The 27,322-nt window shown below is 56.3% G+C and overlaps 1 protein-coding gene across 5 annotated transcripts; it reads right to left on the reverse strand.

The window, feature by feature from the left end:
- Nucleotides 1-264: 264 nt before the first annotated feature.
- Nucleotides 265-22,331, reverse strand: FRMD8 (FERM domain containing 8). 5 transcript variants are annotated; one of them, XM_067748376.1, is made up of 11 exons: nucleotides 22,171-22,331; nucleotides 21,782-21,866; nucleotides 20,607-20,774; nucleotides 17,808-17,909; nucleotides 17,407-17,465; nucleotides 17,111-17,277; nucleotides 14,403-14,627; nucleotides 11,946-12,069; nucleotides 10,883-11,026; nucleotides 4,634-4,838; nucleotides 265-2,021 (listed from the first exon to the last, which is right to left on the reverse strand). In XM_067748376.1, exons 2-11 carry the CDS (start codon nucleotides 21,864-21,866, stop codon nucleotides 1,903-1,905), a joined length of 1,398 nt encoding a protein of 465 aa, XP_067604477.1. In that variant the 5' UTR covers nucleotides 22,171-22,331; the 3' UTR covers nucleotides 265-1,902. The 5 variants fall into 5 exon arrangements, with proteins under 5 accessions (XP_067604477.1, XP_067604479.1, XP_067604476.1 ...); XM_067748375.1 differs by lacking the exon at nucleotides 265-2,021 and adding an exon at nucleotides 2,030-4,128 and having other exon boundaries at nucleotides 20,607-20,771; XM_067748374.1 differs by lacking the exon at nucleotides 265-2,021 and adding an exon at nucleotides 2,030-4,128.
- Nucleotides 22,332-27,322: the final 4,991 nt, after the last annotated feature.

Genomic DNA, 27,322 nt, shown 5'->3' on the forward strand with positions numbered 1-27,322 from the left:
CCTGCCCACTGCCAGCTCCTTGTTCCCCTGCTCCCTGCGGAGCTGTCACCTTGGTTCCCACCATGAACCCCAAAAGCCCCCTTGGACCTTCCCACCCTGGGAGTCCCTCACCAACCGCTGAGACTAAAAAGCTTTACTCTGGGTTCTCCACCTGTGTCTAGCTTGGCAAGCCCAGCGGGCTGCATCCCAATACACAGCCTATAATTAACTCCCAGGCTGTAATTAACACACTCTCGTTATTTCACACCATAAACCACCCCAAAATTTGCTGGAAATTGATTTTATTATTGATAAGTCACATGATATGAAAGGATAAGAATATTCGAAGGACACTTAGTAAGATACTGCTCTGCCCGAAAGGGCAGGCAGAAAAAGTTAAGGTACAGTGGATGCTAAGAAAATAGGAAAAAGAGGCTGAAGAGTCAAAACAAGTAGTTTGTGTGTACACCACCGCCCCCCCCCCCCCCCCCCGCCAGGCCCCTCAACCCATCAGGTAAGAATGCACCTGGCATCTGAACAGTGAGCTGGGAGCCGGGGAGGGGCTCCAGGAGGAGAGATGAGGTGTCCTGCGGCTAGGACGTTCCAAAGGACTGGAGACGCCTGTGTATTGACAGATAACAGTCCCTACTGCTGAAAGGCAAGCCACCTCGAAACATCTGGAATGCTCAAGAGTCACCAAAGAGAGAAGGAGGTGACTGGAAATCCAGAGACAAGAGGTTCACATTTCCTCTCCCACATTCTCCCCTGGGAAGGGAAGACAAAGCAAAGCCTGTGCTGAGCTGGGACTGCCTCAAGTCCCAGGAAGCGCTCATGAAAGCCAGGGACCTACCACGGAGGAGCCCGAGGGCTGGGAGGCCCTCCCCGCGGCCAGCTCATCTGGGGGAAGGCAGGCGGGTGTGGGAAGAGCCATGCCCAGGCCACATCCAGCCTACCTACAAGGTCCTCAGGAAGGAGGAGACCACTCCCGTCCTGGGGTTTCCCGTGCATGGGCCGGCCCCCTGGCTCAGGCTGGGTGAAACCACAGCGCCATCCTGGAAGGAGCGCCAGTGGCTCTGAGGCTGGTGGCAGCAACCTTGTGAGTTGCCCAAGTTCACAGGCTTCATGGAACCAAAGCAGACAAAGAAAGATCAAAACTAAAACCTGAAGCCCAAGGGGGTTTGGGAGCTCCTCCGGGTGTGGACCGTGGGTCCAGTGGACTTGCTGGTCCACAGGACAGCCAGCTCCCAGCACAGTGGCATCACCAAAGATGAGCAAGCACACTTTCCTCCTGGTCAGAGTGTCTCCTGCCCGCAAAAGAGGCCTGAGTGAGGGGCGCAGGGGCCATCCAGTTTCACCCAGCCGGGGAGGGCTTGGTGGGGGCCTCACCTTCGCTGTTCCTGCTGTGTTTCAGTCCAGGGAGGCCCCCTGCCCTCTCCCCGCAGGGCCACGTCCCAGCCTGGTGGTGTGGGCTGGAATGCAGCAGAAGGAATGCAGGGATGTGGTCACCAAAGTCCAGGGGAAAGACCAAAGACACATAGTACGCGCAAGTGTCCTGAGCCCTATTCCTCCTCCAGTGGGGACACCTGCCTCCAGCGGGGACTTCAGGGCAGGGGATACTGTCCGTTTTGAGAGGGGCACAAAGGCGAGTCCCTGGGTGGGAGGGGGCGGCCGGTGCCTGGTCAGATTGGTCCTGAGACTGCAGCGGGGCCCAGTGTCCAGAGGGAGGGCAGGCAGGCTGCAGGAGGGATCCTGCGGCTGCCCCCAGCTGGCTCTGCACAGCGCAGCCCGGGCAGTGTCCCGGGTACAGAAGTGACTTGTCCACACGCTGAGGCTGCCCTCCTCCCAGCGCTCCCCCTCAGGTAGCATGATGCTGGGCCACGCCCGGGGGCTGCCCCCGCGCCCTCCCACCAGGCACCGCGGCCCTCAGCCCTGCTCCAGGCTCTCGGTGGGCTGCACCACGGCGTAGGTCCCCTGGCCCAGGGAGAGTTGCCGGCTGAAGAAGGACGTGCTGCGCTTCGGTTTCACCCGCTTGATCTGCTCACCTGTCGGGGAGCAAGAGGGACACGCTGAGGGGAGGGGGCCCAGTCCCAGGGGAGCCCCTTCTGGAGCCTGTTCAGGATGAGCTCTCCTCTTCACTCCTGCCGGCTTTGAGCCTCAGCCCCACCCCAGCTCTCCCACCAACGACAGGACACGTGGGGTGGGTGGCCAGCCTCCAAATCAGAGGCCACCAGGGTTTGCATTTGATGCTGGGCCTGCTGTGCTGTCTAAACCTGTTCAAGAAGAGACCAGAGAGGTGTACAAACTTCCAGCTGTAAGTCACAGGGATGTAATATATAGCACATGGAATATGGTCAATAATATTGTAATAACTCTGTATGGTGACAGATGGTGACTAGACTTACGATCATTTTGTAACATATAAAAATACTGAATCACTCTGTCAAAATCACTATATATGTCACAATATATAATATATTGTATGTCAACTATAATTCAATTACCAAAAAAAAAGAAGAAGAAAAAAAGAACAGGCCAAAACCACAAAATACCTATAACACATACTACTGGCTGAAGGTAACCCTCAATGAGATAAAAAGACCTCTTTTTCTTTGGCCTCACTGCGAGGCTTGCGGGATCTTAGTTCCCCGACCAGGGCCCCGGCAGTGGAAGCCTGGAGTCCTAACCACTGGGCCGCCAGGGGAGTCCCTAAAAAGACTTCTTAAAAGTTAAAAATTTCAAGCCAGGTGATCAAGGTTAATATCAACAGTCATAAATCATGTTGATAAGGTACCTTTGATATGATGTAGTAAAAATGGCATGTTACCTCTGTGATCTTCCTCCCCCAAACCCATAACCCCATCTAATAATGAGAAAATCGTAAGAGAAATTCCAATAAAGGGGCATCCTACGATATCCCTGACAAGTACGCCTCGAGACTGTCAAGGTCATCAAAAAACAAGGAAAGTCTGAGTAACCTGTCACAGCCAAGAGGAGCCTAAGGAGACATGACAACCAAATGTAGGGTGGTGTCCTGGATGGGACCCTGGGACTGAAAAAGGACGTTAGGTTAAAACTAAGGACTTTAGTTAATAATACTGCATCATATCGGTTCATTAATTCTGACAAATACACCGTATTAACATAAGACGTTAATTTAAAAACTCAAGCCACGAAAGAAAAGCAGGCAACAGAAATGAACAGCAACGCAGGAAGAAACTGTACGTGATCAAGCGTGTAGAAACGATGCCACTTCACCAGCATCCAAACCCTAACTCCAGTGAGTTCTCCGCCCCTCAGGACGATAACAGCCATCGTGGGTGAGGGTGGGGAGGGCAGGTGCCTCCTTTCCCCCTGGGGCGGGCACAGTGGGCGCACTTTGACCCAGCAACCCCATTTCTAGGAATTTATCCTGAGGAAACAGTTCGGATTCCAGGTAAGGATTTGGCTGCGGGTGCGTTGTTTGCAGTAGCTGAGAGCTACAGTCAGCCCTAGGGCAGTGCCAACCCTCTGCGCAGTCGAAAATCTGGGTATAACTTACAGTTGGCCCTTCATAGACCCGTGGTTCCTCCTTATCCACCGATTCAACCAACCAGTATTTACTACTGAAAAAGACCCGCGTGTAAGTGGATCCGCGCAGCACAAACCGGTGTTGTTCAAGGGTCAACTGTAACTATGATGTCCACCAACAGGGGATGGCGGGGGAAGGGGCTGAGCTCACTAGGAGAGGAAGACAGCAACTGTGGGAACAAGTGTGTCAGAGAAAAATTATAAATTATTTTGCTTTTTCCGATGATAAAAATGACATGCTTGTAAAAATTTAAATGCCAGAACGAAGCACGAAGAAAAAAGGAAAGTTACAGCAGCTGATGGCTGCAAAGGGGTCCCTCCCTCCTTGTGCACATGGACGCTGTCTCGCATGCTAATGAGCACCTAGTACCTAGTACTCGTGCCTGATTTTCTCCTAGTACCTGATATTTTCTACTCAGTGCTATTTTGTGAACCTCTTGCCATTTGAAAACCAAAAAAAAAAACCCTTTTTATTTTGGAATAATTCTAGACTTACAGAAAAGTTGCAAAGATAATACATAGAGTGCTTGCATATCCTCATAAGCCTCTCCTGTGTCAGCACGGTCCGGCTGTTACCACGGTCTGTGTCATAGATAAGAACACTGGTACAGCTTTATCAACTAAGCGGCAAACCTGTGGATTTCACCTGTTCTTCCACAATGTCCGCTGTCTGTTCTGGGACTCGATCCAAGACACCACAGTGTGCTAGGGTACGTATGGCATCTTTACCAGCTGCACTGATCCCACAGGGTGTGGGCCCATCGTTCCTGTACCCACACCTTTAATAACAGACACTGGTAGTTTCTACTTTTTCACATCTGGACACGTCTGCGGACGCAGCAGTGAGAAGGGACGGAGAAGGGCTCTTACTGCCAGAGCCCCAGAGGCCTCAGATTCCCTGTCGCAGAGCTCAGACGATGGGACACCTGTGCCCAGCCTGCCCCCCACGCCCCAAGCCAGGTCCTGCCGCTGGAGGCTAACTCACCGGGTCTGGAATTGCTCCCCACCTCCCTACCCTCCAGAGCTCCCCATGGCGTGCGTGTGCACGCGCGTAGGTACACGTGTACACCGCGAGGGGGTCACTCACCCTCCTCCACGTAGTCGATGGTGGAGAGATGCTGGATCCGGCTGCACACCACGCTGCCCTGCCTCCGCAGCTGGGGGTGTTGAGTGGGGGGTGGTGAGGAGCCAGGGGCCGAGGCCGGGCCGGCCGCGCTCTCCTGAGGGGTGGCGGGCTCCGCGGCCTGGCTCAGCTCGATGCAGTACTCGATGAGGCTGCTCATCAGCTCGGCCTGGGGAGGAGAGGGGGCCGGCGTGAGGCCTGGCGGGGGGAGCCCTGGCCCAGGCCCACCTCTCCCTACCTGCTGCAGAGCCAGATGAACCGAACCCACAGCCCCCTGCCCTCTGGTGGGGGAGGCAATGAGGAAACCAACACGCTTTACGCAAGGAGAAGGAAGGGGGGTGTGCTCTGTGGGCCAGAGGCAGGGGAGGCCTCCCATGTGGGGGGACTTCAGGGGTCAGAGATGGGCTGGGAAAGAAGGAACACTCTAGCTAGAAGGCGCAGGTCGGGAGGGAGGAGGGGGCAGGGCTCTCTGGGCCTGTGAGTTCGCTGAGAGAAGAACCCGCAGTCAAGGAGAAGGCGGTGGTGAGGTCACCGGGCGGGGAAAGCGGCTCCCTCTGGGCACGTTCTTCTAAAGTGACGTCTTCTCAACAGACTGGAAACGTTATGCATGTTGACATAAAAGGTGATGTGACCAGATGTCAGCGGGCACGGTCTGGGCACCATATGGCGGGGATGGCAGGGGATTGCAGACCCACAGACAGAAAGCTGCCAGCAGGTGGTGTCGCTTAGGCAGCATGTGTTTATGAAGTGTCACCCCGCTGCAGGCGGCAGGACACAGCAGGGACTGAGGTGAACAGATGCCTGCCGCGTGTCCTAAGAGAACCCGCTGGGGAGCAGGGTCAGAGGCCAAGGGGGCAGCTGGTGCCCAGCTGCCCGATGGGGTGGCCCGAGGCCTCCCCAGAGCCACACAAGCTGCCCTGCGCAGGGAGAGCAGGGCAGGGAACCGTGCACAGGCGGGTCCGGGCTCCACACCGGCCTCCTCGCCTCCCCGAGGGAACTGCGCTGAGCTGAGAGGGGCGCTGGGCAGCGGGCAGCCGGTGGGGACAGACCCTGAGCCCTCTGAGTTTCTCTAACACCGCTTGATGCTCCTGAGGTTCGGGGACGCTGCCGTTATACCTCAGCCACATCCGACAGAATGAAATATCCACTCGGGATACAACTCAGCAAACTAGAAATGGACGGGAACTTCCTTAACCTGACGACAGGCGTCTATGAAAAACACACAGCTAACACCACACCTACTCAGAGCAAGACGGAATGCTTGGGCTTCCCTGTTGGCGCAGTGGTTAAGAATCCGCCTGCTGATGCAGGGGACGCGGGTTCGAGCCCTGGTCTGGGAAGGTCCCACATGCCGCAGGCCCGTGCGCCAGAACTGCTGAGCCTGTGCTCTAGAGCTCGCGCGTCACAGTTGCTGAACCCGCGTGCCACAACTACTGAAGCCCGCACGCTTGGAGCCCACGCTCCGCAACAAGAGAAGCCACCGCAATGAGAAGCACGCACACCACAACTAAGAGTAACCCCCGCTCGCCACAACTAGAGAAAGCCCGCAAGCAGCAACAAAGACCCAACACAGCCAAAAAGAAATAAATAAATTTATATAAAAAAAAAGACTGAATGCTTTCCCCTCAAGTCAAGGATGTCTGCTCACACCTACTCACCACTGTAACGGGGGTCCGAGGCAGTGCTATCAGCCAAGACAACTGAGAGGCAAACAGACTGGAAAGTTAGAATACAACTGTCCCTGTTCATAGACAATGTAACTGTCCACACAGAAAATCACAAAGAATCTGCAAAAAAGATACTAGAAATAGTGAGTGAGTTCAACAGGGTTACAGGATAAAAGGATATATGGTAACAGAATCAGGTGCATTTCTATACACCACAATGAATAACTGGAAATTGAAATTAAAAATAGTACCATCTCTGGTAGCACCAAAAAAGGGGGAGGGGGAGATAAATCTAATAAAAGATGCACAACACTTGTATGCTGCAAACCATAAAATGTTAGTGAAAGAAATCAAAGACAAATAAATGGAGATACAAAATAAATGGACTGGAAGATTTAAGAACATCTTTTTAAAAGACATTTTTTAGGAAAAAACATCAAGTCATAGACTGAAAGAAGACATCTGCAAAATATATATCAGATAAGGGACCGGTAGGCAGAATATATAATGAACTCTTACAGCTTGGTAAGAAAACAACCCAATTTAAAAAATGGATAAAGGAAAAAAAAATGGACAAAGGGAATCCTCTTGCACTGTTGGTGGGAATGTAAATTGATACAGCCACTTCGGAGAACAGTTTGGAAGTTCCTTAAAAAACTACAAATAGAACTACCATACGACCCAGCAATCCCACGACTGGGCATATACCCTGAGAAAACCATAATGCAAAAAGAGTCATGTACCACAATGTTCATTGCAGCTCTATTTACAATAGCCAGGACATGGAAACAACCTAAGTGTCCAACGACAGCTGAATGGATAAAGAAGATGTGGCACATATATACAATGGAATATTACCCAGCCATAAAAAGAAACGAAATTGAGCTATTTGTAGTGAGGTGGATGGACCTAGAGTCTGTCATACAGAGGGAAGTAAGTCAGAAAGAGAAAAACAATTACCGTATGCTAACACATATATATGGAATCTAAAAACAACAACAACAAAAAATTGGTTATGAAGAACCTAGGGGCAGGACAGGAATAAAGATGCAGACATAGAGAATGGACTTGAGGACACGGGGAGGGCGAAGGGTAAGCTGGGACGAAGTGAGGGAGTGGCATGGACATACATACACTACCAAACGTAAAACAGATAGCTAGTAGGAAGCAGCCACATAGCACAGGGAGATCAGCTCGGTGCTTGGTGACCACCTAGAGGGGTGGGATAGGGAGGGTGGGAGCGAGACGCAAGAGGGAGGAGATATGGGGATATATGTGTATGTATAGCTGATTCACTTTGTTGTAGAGCAGAAACTGGCACACCATTGTGAAGCAATTATACTCCAACAAAGATGTTAGGAAAAAAAAAGTAAAAAAAAAAAAAGGACAAATGATTTGATCAGACATTCCATCAAAGAAGACCTATGGATAGCAAATGAACACACGGATGGATAATCAACATCATTAGTCATTATGAAAATGCAAATTAAAACCACAATGACTTATCACTACCATACAGTTATTAGAATGGCAAACAAACAAAAACTGACCACACCAAGTGCTGGGCAAGGATGCGGAGCTACTGGAACTCTCAGACATTGCTGGTGGGATAACAAAATGGTGCAGTCACTTTGGAAAACCATTTGGTAGTTTCTAGTAAAGCTGATTATATGTTTATCATACAGTCCAGTAATCCCATTCCTAGGTATTTATGCAAGAGAAATGAAGGCACACGCCCACACAGTAGCCTGTACTCAAATGTTCAGAGCAGCTTTATTCACAAAAGCCCCAAACAGGAAACAACCCAAACAAGTGGGTGAAGAGCTGACCTGCAGTGTATCCATACAACGGAATACTATTCAACAATCAGCAGGAACGAACCGCTACACTACGAAATGTGGACGAATCTCAGGAGCATGAAGCTTAGTGACAGAGGCCAGGCTCAGAAGGCTGCATACAGTATAGATACTGCAGGGCTGGACCACTATTTGTTTATCTATCTACCAGTTGACAGACGTTTATGTTGTTTCCAATTCTTTGGTTATGACAAACAAAGCTGCTATGAATATCTTAGTATAAGTCTTGTGTGGACATATATCTCCATTTCTCCTGGGTAACTATGATGCATGTGTTTATGACATTCTGGAGAAAGCTGAACTCTAGGGATAGCTAAGGGGAGCTGTCAAGTAGCAGGTGAAGAGGTGAGTCTTAAATCAGAAGCAAAATGTACAAAACAATTAAAAAAAAGAAAAGCACAACCCCAAAGAAAAATTAGCAAAAGACCGCAATGAACAGGGTATCCAGATGGTGGATACACACATAAAAGATGCTCAACCTCATTAGTGTGCGTGTGTGTGTGTGTGTGTGTGTGTGTGTGTGTGTGTGTGTGTGTTGTCAATTAAAACCACATGGAGATTTGGGGGTGATGGAAATAATGCCAATTAAAAAATGGGCAAAAGAAAAAAAAAATGGGCAAAAGACGTGAATAGACATTTCCCCTCTAGAAAGATACATGGATGTATCTAAGCACCTCCATAGCTTGCCTGTGGTGGCAGTGGTTACAAGGGTGTGTGAACGTGTTAAAACTCACTTTTATTGTAAATTATACCTCAATAAAGTGACTAAATAATAAAGGAAGAAAACACAAGGAGATACTCCTCCTCACCCACCAGACTGGCTGAACGTTCACGATGACAGTACTAACTACTGCCGCAGCCAGCATCCAGCCACCGTGGGTGAACGCCGAGCACAGCACCTGCCTGTGACCCGGCCTGTCGGCTCCTGGGCGCGTACCTGGACGCGCACACAGAGGACATGTGCAACACTGACCACGCAGCACTGTCTGCAACAGTCCCAAACTGGAGACCCAAGTGCCCGTCCGCTATGGTATGGAAAAGTCAACAGCAGCAAATTCACATGTGGGAACACCCGAGAGCCGCATGAAAGACCAAAGCACTGCCACCTGCAGTGGGGACGAGGATGGAGCTCACAGACACAGGGCTGAGCGCAAGACACCGGGCAGAACAGCACACACTGTGGGAACCCACTGCCCTAAGGCTCAAAACCAGGCAGAATGACTCTGGGGTGACACAAGTCAGGATGCGGAGGTCCCTTGGTGGGGGCAAGGCTGGGAGGGGGCTCAAGGGGTCTTTCTTAATCTGAAAGGTGTTACATGGGTTTCTTTGGGGAAATTTGTTGAGATTAAGAGCTGGGGGGCTTCCCTTGTGGTGCAGTGGTTAAGAATCCACCTGCCAATGCAGGGGACACGGGTTCGAGCCCTGGTCCGGGAAGATCCCACATGCCGAGGAGCAACTAAGCCTGTGTGCCACAACTACTAAGCCTGTGCTCTAAAGCCCGTAAGCCACAACTACTGAGCCCACGTGCCACAACTACTGAAGCCCACGCGCCTAGAGCCCATGCTCAACAAGAGAAGCCACCGCAATGAGAAGCCCGCGCACGGCAACGAAGAGTAGCCCCCTCTTGCCACATCTAAAGAAAGCCCGTGCACAGCAACCAGGACCCAACGCAGCCAAAAATAAATAAATAGATTTATATATTGAAAAAAAGAGCTGGGCACTTTTCTACATGTATATTATAATTCAATAAAATGTTTACTTAAAAAAGAACTCTACGGAATTCCTTGGCGGTCCAGTGGTTAGGACTCCGCGCTTCCACTGCAGGGGGCATGGGTTTGATCCCTGATCGGGGAACTAAGAGTGATGTAGAAAATGTGATGTCATCAGCATAAAGGTTGGGACGGCCGAGTGTTCAAAGATGAGAGAGGGAAGAGCTAGGACAGGGAGAGAACTCCCTTGCTTGCGAGGCCCTGGAAAGGAGGCCCAGCAGGGGAGACAGGGGGAGAAGGGCAGGAGGTGGGAGGGGCCCGTAGGGCCCAGGAGGGGAGCCTGCAGGAGCAAGAGCAGGCACCGGGTATCGGGTGTAGCAGGGCAGAGGCTGCTGGGGTTGGAGCAGTGGGTGCAGCGGTGGGAAGGAAGGCGTAGAGGGAGCAACGGGAGAAGCCTGGCTGTGGCGGGCCCCCAGGAGGGGGCACGTGCTTTCACAGGAGTCCCTGGAGCCCGTCTCTGTGCTTGGGGCGGAGAGCAAGGAGGCCCTGAGTCCTGGAAGGGCTCTCTGGAGAAACCAGGGTGGGAGGGGAAGGGGCGGGGATGAAGGTTTGGCTGGGAAGACCAGGTGCCCAATGGATGAAAGTGAAACAAAGGCAAAGAGGGGTCTTAGCCATTCCATGCCTGCTCGTCACCTGAGAGCCCCGCTCACTGGGGGCTCAAGGACCGAGGGAGCCAGTGCGGGCTGGTCACACAGTACCGGGCAGCCCTCCACCAACCACTGCCCCACCACCTGGCCAGGCCTTCCGAACCCGCAAGGGTGGCTCCCAGTCAGCAGGAGCTGGCCCCCTGGTCCCCAGGCCCTCAGCAGCCCTCTCACCTCCTTGCCACCCAGCCTGGAGCCTCCAATAGTCTGGGACCCCCTGAGCACACCCTCCCCGACCCCCATCCCCACCCCCAGTGCAGGCAACACCCACCACTACCTGCTTGGAGTAGATCTTGAGGAGCTTGTTGACCGGTGTGCCCTCATTGTCCCCGTCGAACTCCAGCCACAGGACAGACTCCTCCTCCTCGGGAGAGGTGTGGTCCCACGACAGCTCCTGGAAGCGCAGGCCCAGCAGGACGTGCTGGCCAGCGGGAGACACAGAGCTTGGACTCCTTTGGGCAGAGGCCTGCTCCCCTGCCCCATCCCACGCGGGCATCGCCAGGAGGATACAGCTGGCCAGGCTATTTACCTCCAAGGCTGAGCCTAAATTCAGGTGTCAGTTTCTCTCAGGAGAAGAAGCCCCGCTTCCATCAGACCCTCAAAGGAGGCTGTGGTCCAGGGAGGATGAGACCCCCTAAACCACGCACTTCTCATCAGTGGGTCAAGCTCCTGACAGCTGGGGTAGTGACTCGGGGAAAGGAAGGTGGGGAGGGGAGGCCTTTCCCCTGCGATCAGCTGGTTAGCATCTCAGCAGGAGGCCGGATGTGGGCCCGGCATGTTGGGGCACAGATGCCCAGGAAGGGCTGGGATCCCTCCCTGGGGACAACGAGAAGTCTCCCCCAAACTTCTCTGCTGGCTTAGCAGGGACCCCTGTCCAGGCGCAGAGGGGCCCACAGGGCAGGCTGCCGACACCACCTCCTACACAGGCAGCCGAGACAACCAGCACCAAATGCAGGAAGGAGGGCCCCCAGTCCCGCAGGAGAAGCTCCCAGGGCTTCTTTGGAAAACCACCAGCTAGTCTCCAGCCACTGGCCAGGCAGAGCAGCCAGGCCCTACCAGACTCTCCACCTGTCTCCAGCTGCAGCCTCCCCCTGTCCACGCCACCGCCCTGCCTAGCAGGCTGGGCAGGAGAGCTGACCCACAGCAGACCCAGGGAAGCCCCCGGGATGACAGTGGAAGCCCCAGGGACATCTGAGGGAAGGAGGCCAGACAGGCCGCCCACCTGCTCCCAGGCCAGCCAGAAGCCCAAGGGAACCAGGAAGGCCTGGGTAATGACCCCACTCCCTTCCTCTCCAGTGAGGCCCCCACTCCAGGTCCCACCCTGAAGGAGCAGCAGGTACCTTCTCCCTGCTGTCAATGACATGCACACCCTCCAGACTGATGGCCACAGACACTGGCTTTTGCCCTCCCCGGTGCAAAAAGCCCTGGGCTGGTTTGTCAATCTCGCCATGGAAGAAGGCAGACCTGGGGAGGGAAAGTGGGGTTAGGCTGTCCCCTCCAGCAGCGAGAACAGATGGCCCAGGGTCTGGGTTCACCCACCAGGGAATGCTCTGGCCAGCCCCTGTCCCAGGCACCTGAGAAGCTTAAGCTGTTTGGGTGACAGAAGTTAAATGGAAACCCACCCCAGGGGAGGGAGAAACTGAGGGGGCGGCGAGAAGGAGGCTTCATGGAGGTGGTGGCATCTGAGCTGATCAGGCAGGAGGAGGAACTGGGTGGCACAGCAAAGGGTAGGCACTGCAGGCAGAGGGTAGAGCATGAACCCGGGTGTGGGACAGAGCAAGTTACGTTCAGGGAACAGCCAGGAGCCCAAGGGCTCAGGGTCTGCAGGCTGTGGTTGCTGGAGGCTGGGAGAGCCCCGCTGCCTACCGTCCCCCAGGGGCTGCCCAGGCAGAGAAGCAGCTTCAGGACTCGACACCAAGAAAGGGAAAGGGCGCATCAACCTTAGGACACCCACCCGCTGAGCTGTACCTCCTCCATCCTGCCCGGCCACGGCCTCTTCCTCTCCTCTGGCTGCCCTGGGCCTTCGCCCACACGCCCCCTCAGCCCTGGCTAAGCCAGAGCCCTAGTTAAATCCTGCAGCCCCAGGCTTCTCTGGTGGCACAGTGGTTAAGAATCCGCCTGCCAATGCAGGGGACACGGGTTCGAGCCCTGGTCTAGGAAGATCCCACATGCCGCCGAGCAACTAAGCCTACGTGCCGCAACTACTGAGCCTGCGCTCTAGAGCCCGCAAGCCACAACTACTGAGCCTGCGTGCTGCAACTATTGAAGCCCACGTGCCTAGAGCCCGTGCTCCGCAACAAGAGAAACCACTGCAATGAGAAGCCCGTGCACCTCAACGAAGAGCAGCCCACGCTCGCTGCAACTAGAGAAAGCCCGTGCGCAGCAACAGAGACCCAACCCAGCCAAAAATAATAAAAAAACAAAATAAATTTATATATATAAAAAAAAATCCTGCAGCCCCGAGGACAGGACTGGAGACAAGCACGCTCTACCTTCAGTTCCAAGAGCACGGCCCGGTGCTCCCACTCCAGGAAGACTCCCACAGGCTCGCTTCAGGGCTGGGACTCCTAATCCGCTGAGGAAACTGAAGCAACCCAAACAGCGGCCACATGCATCTCGCTCACCATAAAAGCTAAAGACCTTTTGCTGCCCCACACCCACACTGCTGCTCCGCCTCTGGGCTCCATCTCACAGCGCAGCTCCTGAGGAGCTGGTTACACTCACTGATTCTTTTTCTCATTGTCCTCCACCCACTGCTACCCCCAAGATGCTGGAGCCAAGGTCAACTATCAGCCACTCGGGACCTGTTGAACTTGACCTTGAAGCAGCAGCACGTGAGGCTTGGTCACTCCCTCCTCCTCAACACCTCCTTTCGCCGGGCTGGTGGAGACCCTCCCGCCTTGCTGGCCGGGCTCCTTCTCTGTCTGGTCCACACTCACTTGCTGGGGCTCCTGGTTTCAAACAGCACCTGCATGCTGATGACTCACCCATTACCCAAGTCTAGACTCAGAAACCCAAATGCCCGCTAGGATCGCCACCTGGGTCGCTGGAGAGCATCTCAAAATCAACACGTTCAAGGACAAGCCCCCGAACTTCCCTGACCTGCCCCCCGCCACACACCATCCTGTCTCAGCTGATGACAAGGCCACCCTGCAGCTGTTCAGGCAGAAACCTGGAGTCCTCTCTGCCTGCTCTCCTTCACCTCCTGTACTGCACATCTTGCAAATTCCTTCAACTCCACCCCCAACGTCTCTGGAATCTGGCCGCGTCTCCCCTCCTGCGGTACCGCCATGCGGCCTGAGCCACAGTACCCTGTGGAGTACGGCCACTGTCCTCACGGGCCGTCCAGCTGCTCCCTTGCCCCCCTGTAGTCTGTTCTCGGCTTCTACTGCTTGCTGTCTCTCTCGCCACTAGAACGGCCTCTTCACGGGCAGGGATGGCGGTCTCTTTTGTTTACTGAGGTCTCCAGCACCTAGAGGGTGCGGGCACACAGTAGGCACACAAGAGCTATTGGCTAGACGTGCCTGCATGAATGAGATCTGGCCGAGGGGGAGGTGGGCAGGTCCATGGACCACGTGGCTGCGGCAGGAGGAAGGAGAGGACCTGTCTGGTGTCCTAGCCCGTGATGGGGAAGGCGGAGGACGAGTGTCCAGCCCGGGACCTGCGGGGCCCCAGGTGCTGGCATCCGGACACACCTCGCGTGAGGACAGAGCTCAGCGGGAACGGAGATGGGCTCACGGGTCTTGAGGGAGGGACAGTGGGCCTGGGGCTGTGGCCGCGGCCAGGGAGCCGCTCACCCGTAGAAGGGCAGCTCGTGGCACTTGAGGAGGTAGGCGCGGTAGTGGGGGCTGAGGGAGGCCTCGTGCTCGCTCTCGCTGCCGGCTACCTCCTTCACCCTGCGGTAGGCGTTCAGCAGGCCCTGCTCGCCAGTTCCGGCCTTGGTCCCACGGCCCCGGAGGGCAGCGAAGAGCCCGTGGCCCCGCTTACAGAGGTGGGCAGGGAGGAAGGAGTCCAGCTTCTCCCTGTGAAGGAAGGAAAACAGGGCCCAGCATGAGGGCGGCTCCATGCCGGCAGGCTGGGGAGGCGCCGAGGTTCCCAGGGCGTGGGGAGGGCAGGGGGCACCCTGCACACGGACCCCCGGAGAGCCCACTGCCGAGAACCCTGCAGCATGAGAGGCCTGAAGGAGAAGTCAGGAGACCGGGATGAGAGCTGAAACCAGGCCCACCCCAGAAGCAGACTGTGGCCAGAGGAAGGTTTCAGTTTCTAAACTGGTGATTTCGCAACCAAGAAGTGGTCCTAGAGCTATCAATGTTCTGTTCTGCCAAATAGGGAGGTAAAAAAACCACCAACCTACAACTCATCAGCACAGGTTCATGAAGGAAAGGGCATTTTCAATCACACACACAGAGTCGGGAAGCATCCTGGCGTGACGGCACCGTTCTTCCCCCTCAGGCAGCCCCCTGACTCTGGCCAGGCACTGGCCCTTCCAGGTGGACTGCAGCCAGGGCCCAGCCTAGGAGCAGTGAGCGCCCTCTCCAAGTCTACGTCTCCACGTTTAAATAAGGACACGGATCCCTACTCACATGGACGGGTGCCGGCAGGCGCCTGGCATGTGGTGGGTGCCAAACAAATATGGCCGAGGTTGTCACTGTCACCAAAGAGGGGAGGGGTCCCCGCAGGGGCTTCTGGAGGACCAACACCCCGGGCCATGGGAAGGGATGGCTGGCCCTGCAGCAGGGCTGACGCAAGGAAGGACCCTGATGCCCAGAGAGGCCCAACTGCAGGGCGGCATGAGGAGGGGTATCCAGGGGGCTGCCCCCACTTCTCAGGGCTGCCGTAGGCGTCTTCATCATCTGTCCCCCAACATCCCTGCTTCCAGCCACAGCGCCCACTCGTCATTGGAAATCCCGCCTTCCCACTGTCAGTCCACAGCATCTGTGCAGGCTCATGGCAGGTCCTAAGGGAGGATCTGGGCCTCAGCCAATCAGCACTCTGGCCACTCTGTCTCCTTTGGGTGGACGTGGGCCCAGTCACCAGATGAGTCTTAGAACTCTGGTCACGTGAGGGATGAGGTCTCTCCTTGCCAATGTGCAACTATTGTGGCCACCTGGCCACCACGAGACAAGAGCCTGTCTGACTGAGAGCTGGCCCAGAGGACACAGGGCTGGGCGAGGAGAGTGAGGACAGGATCTGCAGGTTGGGGGTACCCAACTGAAGCCCCTGCACCTCAATCACCCCAGACCCGTCCATTTCTTGACAAAGTCCCTCAAGTCCAAATAGTCTGAGCTGGATTTGCTGTCACTTGCAATAGGACCAGACATGCCTATCACGAGAGCCAGGATTTCTACGGCTGCCAGCCTCCAGCCAGCTCAGCTGGGATCACTCAGGCTCCACTGAGCCCAGGGTAGCCCCTGCTGGGCCCCGACACAGGGCCCTGTCTCTGTGCATCCTCCCCCCGCAACACAACTGTACCCTGAAGGGCTGGTGTGGGTTAGAGCCCTGGGTCTAGGACAGGCTGTGTTCAAAGTTCATCTTCAGGGCTTCACTGGTGGTGCAGTGGTTAAGAATCCGCCTGCCAATGCAAGGGACACGGGTTCGAGCCCTGGCCCGGGAAGATCCCACATGCCGCGGAGCAGCGGAGCCTGTGTGCCACAACTACTGACCCTGCGCTCTAGAGCCCACGAGCCACAACTACTGAGCCCATGCGCCACAACTACTGAAGCCCGTGCGCCTTATAGCCAGCGCTCCGCAGCAAGAGAAACCACCGCAGTGAAGCCCGCACACCACAAGGAAGAGTAGCCCCCGCTTGCCGCAAGTAGAGAAAGCCTGCGCGCAGCAACGAAGACCCAACGCAGCCAAAAATAAATAAAATAAGTAAGTTTTTTTAAAAAATTCAAAAAAAAGGCTACATAACTGTTACCAGTTTAAAAAAAAAAAAAGTTCATCTTCTTTGGAAATATCTCTAAACCTTAAGATCACTGTCCACGGAGCTCAGAGACAGCCTGGTCTGCTTCCAGGGTAGCTCAATCGTCACGACCCCAGGCCCTGCCAATTCACACAGCAAAGAGCACGGCTTCTAGAGAGATGGTAGGAAGCACAGAGCCGGCATACTGGAACGTCCGGGAAATGGGGCCTCATCCCTGGAGCTCGAGACTAAGTGAGACTGTCACTGACAACTGGGACTCAGTATTTGGCCACACCCTGGCTGCGACCCCCAAAAAAGAACAAGCCCAACTCCCCCTGACCTCACACGGAGGCCGGGCTCCACCCTCACACACCTCTGGGGGTCCTCTCACGGACGTCACTTCCCCCATCTCCCACTGCCCAGGCCCCTCAGCCCAGAGCAGACGAGGAAAAGGAGGTTCAGAGAGGTGGGGTGACTCACCCAAGGTCACACAGCGTCAGGGCCTCCTGACTCCAGGACCTGGCAAGACCACTTGTAACCAGGATTCCGAGGTCACCCTCCCCACCTCGGGCCCCTGCCTCAGGTCACGCTGGCCCTCACCTCAGGGCACAGGCAGTGGGCTGGCCAGGCTGGTAGGGCCCGAGCTGCACACGGCACACCAGGGCGCCCAGGGCCTCGCAGTCCTCCACGTCGCATGGGTACCGAGCGGCCAGCACGTTGCCCTTGGCCTCCTCGTAGAGCAGCCGCAGGACCTCCTTGTCATGGATCTGCAGGCCGGTGTGGCAGGGAGGGGTGGCTCAGCTGGGAGGGGCACCAGTGTCCAGGGGTCAGGACAAGGGGAGGCTGGACACAGGGCGCCAGACCTGGGTGGTACCGCCTGGGAATCCCTGCCTCACCTGGAGCTCCCGCCGTTTGGGGAAGAACACGTTCCTCCGGAACTGCAGGGAAGGCTCATCTGGGGAGAAAGGAGGGGGTCACCGGCCGGCCGCCCCACGCAGCCAGCTCTGCCCTCTCCCCGACTGGCCCAGTCTCCATTCCCCAAGCCTCCTCCACCACCACTCAGAAAACCCCCGGGCTGTCCAGCGATAGGGGGCGTGGCTTATCGCAAGCTGCTCACTGTGCCCCCAGCCCCAGTCCGGGGCTCCTCTAAGGGATCCCTCCCTCCTCTGGGGGAGATGCCGGCCCTGCCTCTCAGCCAGGGCAGCTCCACCTGCCAGGGGAGGCCTGGCTGGGCCCGGGGTCCGTGCTCCAGACCCCGGTGGGCCCGAGACAGGGACGCACAGGCAGCAGCACTGACCCATGGCCACGTCATCGTCCGGAGCGTCGGTGAATCGCAGCAGCAGTTCCTGCCACTGGCGGCCCAGCTTGTAGGGCTGGTGCTTGGGCTTCAGCTGCACCTCTGCAGGACGAGAGGGGAAGCGGTCATGAAGCCCTGACCAGTGCGACTGCCACCCACTAACAACAACAATGCAACGATGACGCAGTCATGACCAATATTAATTGAAGTAGGCACAAAGTGTCCAGAACCATTTCAAGTGGTTAAAGGCAACTGCCCTGCAATAACCCTACCCTCATTTCATCCAATGAAAATGAGGCTCAGAGAAGAAAAATGAGGCTCAGAGAAGTTAAGGTGTGTCCAAAGTCACACAACAGGGACTTCCCTGGCAGTCCAGCGGTTAAGACTCCGCAGTTCCACTGCAGGGGGCGCGGGCTCGATCCCTGGTCTGGGAATTAAGATCCCGCATGCAGTGTGGCTCAGCCAAAGAAACAAAAAGAAACCCAAACAAACAAAAAAAACAAAGCCACACAGCAATGAGAGGGGGTCAGGTTCCAGGCAGAGTCAGCCTCTGACTGTTCCCTACTGTGCCCAGGATGGGCTGGAGCTGAGAGGCTGTGGCAGACGGAAGGTGCTGGGGCCGGTGGTACAGATGGCTCCAGCACCGCCGTTAGGAAGCAGAGCCCAAAGCTGGTAACTGAGGCCCAAAGGGCCAAGGGGCTGTTCTCCCCTGCTCCTGGCCCTGCCTGGGCCTCTGCCCCGCCAGCCTCCACCCCAGCAACTCCCCCGGGGGCTCTGGGCTCCAGCTGATCTTCCATCCTGCAAGCTCCCTGCCTCAACGTCATGCCACCCAGCTGCCGCCAGGATCAGTGGCTCCACCAGGAAGCACTCCTGGCAACTTGCTCCTGGCAAGCCTTCCCGGCACACTTCAGACCGTGAGTCCCCTGAGGGCAGGGACACTTTCACTCCTGTTCCTCACCGGACCCCTAGCGTCTAGCTCTCTGCCCAGTACGAGATTGTGGGCGGGCTGCTCTGCACATACTTGTGAGACGAATGAGGTGAGTGGTTAGCTGGGACCCCGGGACACTGTCCACGGTCCCCAGCCAGCCTCACCCCGAGCCCCAGCAGCTCAGAGGACTCCCGTTATCAGAAGAGGACTGCGCTGACCCTGCCGTCCCACGCTTCCAGATGGGGCCTTCCTGCCTGGGGGCTGTCACCTCAACGAGACTGACAGTCCCTGGAGCCCTGTTCCATGCAGAGTGACAATGGCATGCAGAAGGTCAAACCCTCCCAAACATCCACCTTGAAGGGCGGCTCCAGCAGACAGCACCCCGTCCCTGGGGCATATGTCACCCACTCCGGGCGTGGTGCGGGACCAACAGCTCTGAGGGCCCAAGTCAAAGCTGAAGCGGCCTTTCAGCCTTCCTGAACCCAGCCTGGGAACAAAGCGGGCGCTGACTCTGTGCTGGGGCCTCTGGGATGGGGCGGTGCCCCAGGGTGACCCACGGGCCACACAGGCAGCCCATTCATGTTCCGGTGAAGGGGGAGCAGGAATGCGATGACGAGGGAGTGGGGGAGGAAGTGAGTTGCCCCACTGCAGGGACAGGGAGCCTGAGGTAGGGCAGGGGCCCCATGAAACCACCCCCAGCTTTGCAGAGACACGAGCCAAGGGGCCCGCGGTCCTGACCAACAGCCAGAAGGGTGAAGGAGGGGCAGCTGAGCTGGGTGGGGAGCAGCGGAAAGAGACGGATCAGCAGGAAGAGGGTGGGCGAGAGCAGTAGCTGGGCAGGAAGCTCCCACTAGAGGGTGGGGGTGGGGAGACAGGCACTCCCTCTCCGACCAAGTGGGCATACCCTCCCTCCAGGGCACAGGCACAAACTCCTAGGGGCCCAGGGACCAGGCACACCCTTCTTGCCCCTGTTGCTCTACAAGGGAGGGGAATGAGTGCAGAAAACATGCGTGGTCCCGGCACCAGCTGGGGCATCCTCTCCTGGCCCCTCTCCTGACCAAGCCAGCAGGCTAGAAGCCCTATTCTGAGGCCCCAGGGAGCTCCCCATTCCCCCCCACCTCATGTCCCCCAGGCCTGCGGGCTGGAGGGCTCCCACTGCCCTCACTCCCACTCCACCCGCCCGCCTTGGGATCTCAGCCTGAAAGGGCAGGACAGGGTGATCACGGGCCAGAAACCAGGCAAGGCTGGAGGCCCCCTGCAGAGAAGCTGGGTTCCCACTCATCCTCCCCACCCTCAGGAAAAGTCCCATCCTCAGGGGTGGCTGCTTCCTGGGCCGGGTCCCACCTTCCTCCCTGCCTCCACGGAGCAGGATGCAGCTCAAGGAGGCTGGCTGGGGGCCACCCAGGCTTCCATTCTGATCTTGGTCCCACCACTCACTGGTCCCATGGCTCCAAACCTCAATTCTTCATCTGCGTGACCAGGCTGGGCCATGAGGATAAGGTGAAACTCTGCTTGCAAAATGCCAGCTCAGGCTGTGGCACAGACCACGTGCTCGGTGAACACGCGCCCCCTCCCTCCCTGTCCGCCGCCCCCACCCCTCCTGATGTGCAGGCTCCAGCAGCACTGAGGCTGAGGGGTAGGCTTGGCCCCTCCTCTGCCTCCAGCACAAAGAAAAGAGAGGCGGGGGCAGAGGAGCCAGGCCACCTCTCAGGGCTCTGGGTCCTGAAAGCCACGGCCAGCTCCAGGACACAAACATGTCCCACCTTCCCCCGATGTATAGCGGCCAGAGGTTCCAGAAGCTGCCCCTTCCTTCCCCACTGGTCAGCGCCCTTCCAGCCGTTCCCCCTGGGCTTCTCACTGCCAACTCTTACCCAGCAAAGGGGAGACAAGCCAGAGCGCAAAGGCATCCAGGGCAACATCCGGGAGCTGCAGGACCTCACGGACGGCCTGATGCAGCTCATGGGCAGTGAGCGAGGGCAGGTTCTCCACGGCCAGGGGCACCATTGTGTCATCCGCCAGGTACACCAGCACGTCGGCTGCTGCGATGGAGGCCAGGCAGGGTCAGCTGGGCCCACTGCCCAGGCATGCCAACCAGGCGCCCTCCACTCCCCGCTCTGGGGCTGCAGCCCCCACCCTGCAACCCTTAGGGTGACCAAGGCTACATTCCAGAGGCAGAGCCCCGGCATCCCCTAAGGACCCCGTGAAGAGTGCTGTCTGTTAGGACTTACTGAAGACCCTCAAACCACCCAGAAACCTAGCAATTCCAGCCCAGGGACCAGCCTAGACCCACCCTAACCCCCAGAAGTTCAAAATTAGGGCTGCTGCACCCACACACACTCCCCTGGCAGCCCCAAGGACTCTGGTGTGCTTCTCCCCCGAAGGAGAACATTCTACAGGTGGGACTGAGGCAGAGATAGATTGAACCCATCCTGAGGTTACAGTAGTTAGTAAATCAAGCAGGGAGGGAGAGAGCTATCATCCTTAAGCAAATCACTATCTCCCTCTGGCCCAAGCTAACATGGGGACAGAGGATTCTCAAGGCCACCCCAGGGTAAAGCCAGTTCCAGCGCTCAGCTTCCGTGGGACTCTTTAAGACTCAGGACTCAACACGATGGGCTTTCAGTGTTAAACAGAAGTACAATCCAAAAAGTTGAGTGTTCCCTTGTGACAGCCTGTGGGATGCCTATTTGGAGCCTGGAGCCAAAAGGAGACCCTTGAAAGAGCAGCCAGATTCAATTCTCCATCACTGGAACCACAGGTACCATGAAGAAGCACTCAGCTTCGAGGCCAATATACTCAGGGTTCCAATCCTGCCTGGCCTCTGGCTAGTTGACCGATTTCAGAAAGTCAGTGTGTCAAATGCCTCAGGTGCAAAGTATAGCTAATACCTGACTGACTTGTCACTTTTCCACACCTCAACAGACCTTATTTGTTAATTAATAAATAAGATTCTCTTCACTGAAAGAGATGACAAACCAGGGCCACTTCCTCAGGGCTGGGGCCCTAGGAGGGTACAGCGGGGAGAAGACTGGGGACAGGGACCCACCTCGGGCTCCCACGGAGGACACGCTGCTTCGATGGGACCGATCAGCGGGGCCGGGTTGCCCCCCATTGCCTTCTGTTCCGTCCATCTGCAGAGGGAAAGAAAAAAAGCAGCTAGTGGAGAGTCCGGAGCCCTTCAAGCTCTCACTGAGTAAGGAAGGGGTCCCGAACTGATCTACGAAGGTGAACAACCAGGGCTGGAGGCACTGGTGTGCTGACTAGCGCGGTCAGGGGTGGGAGTCCTCAGCCAACTGGAGGTCGGGGCAGGTGGAAGGGGTCGGGGCCGTGGTGGTCAGAAGACGGGTCAAGTTCGGTTCGCCGGGGTGCCCAGGCACGGCACGGCGCACCCCCGTCCGGGGCGGGGGCCCCTGCAGGGCGTCGCCGCTCTCTCACCTTGCAGGGACGCAGCGCCCTTCGCCTCAGTCCAGGTTCCTGCCCTGACCCCGGCCGCCAGCTGCTGCCCCGGCCTCACCGCCGGCCGGCACTCTGAAACCCACTTCGGCTCCAGCTCCCGGGGCTGCTACGCGGAAGCAGAGGCGGAGGAAGCGCCGCACACGGCCCCGCCTCTCCGGCCCGCAGGAGCCAATCGGAGCTCGGGGCCGCCGCGCACGCGCCCTGCCTGCCGCCCACGCGCTCACGCCCCTCGCCCGCTCGCGCCTATTCCGGCGTCACGCCTCCAGCTTCTTGTGCCTGCGTTGCGAAAGTTCCTCGCCACCTACTCGAGTGACTGGAGGGCCAGTGGCCCACACAAACAAGGGTCCCGTCTCTTGGCCGGTAACAGGATGTGGCGAAGGTTCAAGGAAATCGGGAATGGGGGCGCGAGCTCTGGCGCTCAAACGCGTGTGACTTTGGGCCGGTCCCCTCACCTGTAAAAGGGAGATGCTTCGTGGCTGCGTATCAAGGAGCCACACTGTGCTGGGCGTTGGGTAAAGGTGACGCAAGCCGCCGCCTCTACTGCAGCGCCTCGAGGCCGTGAGGGGTGGTAGGCTCTCCGCGGTGGTCAGGGGACAGGGTCCCTGTCCCCGCTCATCCTGGACAAGCCCCTTCACCTCCGGGCCTCAGTTCCCTCTAAAATGAAGAGGTTGTACTCGATGACCTCCAGAGATCCTCAAATTACATGTCAGAGATCCAGGCTGGGCACACCTGTTATTCCAGGGAGCAGTCACATGAGCCTTCACTATCTTGGGACACACAGCCTGGGACACCTTGCGTCGTTCGCAGGCTGGGAGAGGCATTGGGGCCCCGAAGAAGCAGGTGTGAAACCACTTATCCCCAGGCTCATGTCACTAACATGTATGTCCTGGCAAGGCCAGCATGTGTGTGCCTGAGGTGTAGAGGTGCCTCAGAGAGAAAAACAGGTCCATATGGCGCCTTCCTAAGCCAGAGTAGCCAGAGGTTGTTCTAAGTGACAACAATGGGCTGGGGGATGGGGGGGGGGTGGGTGGGAGGTAGAGGGCTCGCCCTGCCCTGATTCCAGCGCATTGGAAGGCAGCTCCAGCTCCTAACCCAGTCCAAGTTTCCTCAGTATTTGAAACAGCTCTTTGCCTGACCTGCGGGACCCACGCTGCCCCCACAGTTGGCCCATTACATCATGTCTTCCTTCCCAGCATGACCTGAGGACTCAAGGAAGCTCAGATGTGAGCAGTGGGAATCGGCATCTCCCTCCAGGTTCTCAGCTCTGGGACAGGCCACAGTGGCTTGGTGGCCTCCCTAAACCAGCTGGACTGAAGTGTGAACACAGTTCAGTGTGTTGAGTGCTTACTGGGTGTGTGGCCTGGGCTGGGGCAGGGGATGGAGACCTGGGTGAGACGTGGCCCCTGCCCTCAGGGGTTTCACTGGGGAGTGGAGGGAGAGAGGAGAGGGAAAGAAGCCCAGGAGAGATGCATGTTTATTTAATTAAATATTTAGTTTTTTGGCTGCACCGTGAGGCATGCGGGATCTAGTTCCTTGACCAGGGATGGCACAAGGGCCCCCTGCATTGGGAGTGCGGAGTCTTAACCACTGGACCACCAGGGAAGTCCCGAGAGATGCATGTTTAAAGCTACATAAGATGACAGAATTGCCTTAAGAGCTATAAAATGTCACAAGCAGGAAGAGCAGCGTCCTCAATTCCTGAGCACCTACTGTATGCTGGGCCCTTTCCCGTGTGTTTCCTCATGTCATCCTCATGGACCTTCGGAGTGGAGATGAGAACAATAGTAGCTCCCATTTGCGGAGCATGTACGATGTGCTGGACCCTTTTCTAACTGCTTTAATCTTTATAACACACTAAGAGGTGAGTATCATATTTCCATTTTATGAGAAAACAGGATCATAAAGGTTCAGTAACAAAGCTGACGTCTGGCAGTACGTGTGGTGGTGGTGAGGAGACTGGAACCCAGATCCAGCGAGGAGCGGCGCTGGAAGAGATTCCTGAAGGCATTCCAGGTAGCGGGAGGTGTGGGAGCATGGTTAGGACACCAGGGAAGCCCTGGGCCATCAGAGCACAGCAGGTGGGAAGGTGGGGGTGCACCTGGTGCGGGGGGCGGGGCTGGAGGGGCAGGCATGAACACCAGGGGTAGGGCTGTGGTGTGTTTAGCAGACAGTGAGGCCATTTTGGAGGCCGTGAGCTACAGAATGTCAAGATCGGAGCTTTGCTCCGGCAGACAGAGGGTCAAGCTGGTGGATCTTGCTGGAGGATTGGAGAAGAGCTAGTCAGGGGTGGGGCTGCCCTTCTGCCAGCCTCTGGGGAGTGGCAATGGGTCTCCCTTGAACTGGGGAGGTGTGGTGGGATTAGAGAAGAGAGTGGGACCCATTCTGAAGTGACAGGGCAGCCTGAAGGCCTTTAGAGCCAAGAGGCCTTAGACTCAGCAATCTGCTGGGCTGGTCCTTTACTTCTGCAAACAGTAAAGGCCCACAGAGGGATTGCCCAGCATCACTCAGGAGAGAACGAGCTGCAGAGCTAGGATAACAGCCCAGCCCTCCGCGAGAGACCAGTACTCGGGAAGGTCTTTGGGGGCAGCCCTAAGGGCCCTGGGTAGCTCTAGGGGGAGGGGGCCAGAGATGGAACCCTGCTTCCTAGAACTTGTCTACCCGTGAGAATGTGGTGGGGGTGGATGTGTTCTGCTTTGGCAGCAGCGGGAGAGGAGAAGCATCAGCAGGGCTGGTCCTTGGGCATTTGATGGGAAACTAAGAGCTGTAAGAGATCTGGAGGGGCAGGTTGGGGGTATTTGGAGGACTTTACATTCTTTGGGGCCCATTGGAGATGGGGACAGAGAATTGGAGACCCAGGGCTGGCTGCAGGGCAGCTCACTAATGCTGTTCCCTCACTTGTCCACGCATTCATTTCTCCTTCATTGCCTACACTGTGCCACACGTAGTTCTAAGCCTTTAAGGTAACATTAGTGGACAAAACAGCCAGAGATCCCTGCTCAGACAGACAACAAGTTAATTGCATAGTGTGTCAGAAGGTGATGAGTGAAAGAAAAGGTTGGGCCAGGGAAGGGGCACCTGGAATGCTGGGCAGGTGGGGCAGATGGCAGTATTCAGCGAGCCAGTTAGGGCGGGCTCACTGCGCAGGCGATGTCTGAGCCCAGGCCAGAGGAGGCTGACTGGAGGAGGGAGCAGCCAGGGTGAAGGCCTGGGGGCGGGAGCCTGTTGGAAGAAGAGAAGGAAGCCAGGGTGGCACCTCGAGGGCACCTGGAGCCTAGGAAGGGTTTGGCTTTTTGTTTTTTTAGGTTTTTTTTGATGGCGACGTGTGGGTTGCGGGATCTTAGTTCCTCGAGCGGGATTGGAACCCGTGCCCCCTGCAGTGGAAGCGTGGAGTCTTAACCACTGGACCGCCAGGGAAGTCCCTGGAAGGCTTTGGTTTTGAGTCTGAGCAGGATGGGGCCATTGCAGGGTGTGGAGCAGGGCAGAGACATGGTCTACTTCAGTTTCAACTGTGTCATCTGACTGCTGTGGAGGACAGACTGGAAGGGGAAGTGGGTGGGTGGGAGGGACAGGGTGGGGGCAGGGAGGCCAGCTGTGGACAGGAATCCAAGTGGAGGTGATGATGGCTGTGGGCCAGGGCAGTAGCAGTGGAGGAGGTGAGGAGGGGTTGGATTCGGGATCCGTTTGGAAGGTAACATGAACGCAGTTTCCTCACGGAATGGTGGTGAGGTTGAGAGAAAGGGAGGGGTCAAGGCAACTCCAGGGGTTGGTGACACGTTTGGGGACTTCACAGCTTTCTCTGGGCAGTGGTGCCTGAGCCCTGGATCTCCGTGCCCTTGAGAGAAGACCCCCTCCTCCTCAACCCCACCCCAGGCCCCAACTTCCCAGCATTCCTGAGAATAGAAATCTGACGGAATATTTTATGGCTGTTGATGTGAAGAACGTGGTACATCTGTACGCCGCCATTCTCTCTGCGTTTGCAGCCAAACCTGCAGTCAGCACCTTGCCTGCATCCACGGGTCTGCCCCCTTGTCCTGCCCCGTGTTCCGGTAGCATGTGTGCATCCCACCCTGCCACCACATCCCCACCACTGCTGTCTCCCGGGCCTTACGTCATAGGAATCGATGTGAGGTTGCCAGAGAAAGTCAGAAACGTGGCCTGGATGATGTGGTCCTGAATGTGGACACTAACAAAGGAAACGCGCATACCTGAGTTATGGCTTATACGGCTCATACCTGAGTTATGGCTCATACCTGAGTTATGGCTCATACCTGAGTTATGGCTCATACCTGAGTTATGGCTTATACCTGAGTTAACTTGAACGTGATGCTAACTGGAACAGCCTATTTGTGGCCTACCAAGCATACACTGTACATCTGCTTTAATCATTAGAGAAAAGGGCGCATTGACCAGAAGCAAAGAATGTCCACATTAAAAATAAAGATTAGGGACTTCCCTGGTGGTCCAGTGGCTGAGACTCCACACTCCCCATGCAGGGGGCCCGGGTTCGATCCCTGGTCAGGGAACTAAATCTCGCATGCCGCAGTTAAGAGTTCACACGTCGCAACTAAAAATCCTGCAGGCTGCAACTAAGACCTAGCACAGCCAAATAAATAAATAGAAGATTAAGTGCCTCTCTTCCTGGGATGCCAATGCTGGTGCTCCTTCGATGATAAGTCTCACTTCCCAGGCGCCAAGGCCATACTGACGCTCTATGTACGTGCTGATCTGTTTTTTAGAAACCATGAAGGAATGTCTCCCTGACTTGTTTGCTGTTCTTTGTTCTGACAAGGCATAAAACTGTGCCGAAAACCATGCTTCTCCGGAGCAGTCCCTCAGAGTTACCTGAGAGGCTGTCTTCCGGGCTCTAGTCCTCAGTTTGGCTCAAATAAAACTCTTTTCAATTCCTGTTATACATTGTGTATCGATTATTTTCCTCAACAACACCAACACCTGGAAACCCCCTTTAATGACCTCCCAAGCCTCCCAAATGACATGGGAGCAGAGAACCTCAAAGTGTGTGCCTGGTCACAGATCACCAGGCTGCCCGGGGCTGCTGAGACTGGAACCCGGTTTAGAAGGTGCCAAAGCCTGTGCTGCTTCCACTCCATGTACACTGCCCCCCTTCTGGGGC

This window comes from Pseudorca crassidens, chromosome 9 (genome assembly GCF_039906515.1).
Source record: "Pseudorca crassidens isolate mPseCra1 chromosome 9, mPseCra1.hap1, whole genome shotgun sequence".
Classification (NCBI taxonomy): Eukaryota; Metazoa; Chordata; class Mammalia; order Artiodactyla; family Delphinidae; genus Pseudorca; species Pseudorca crassidens.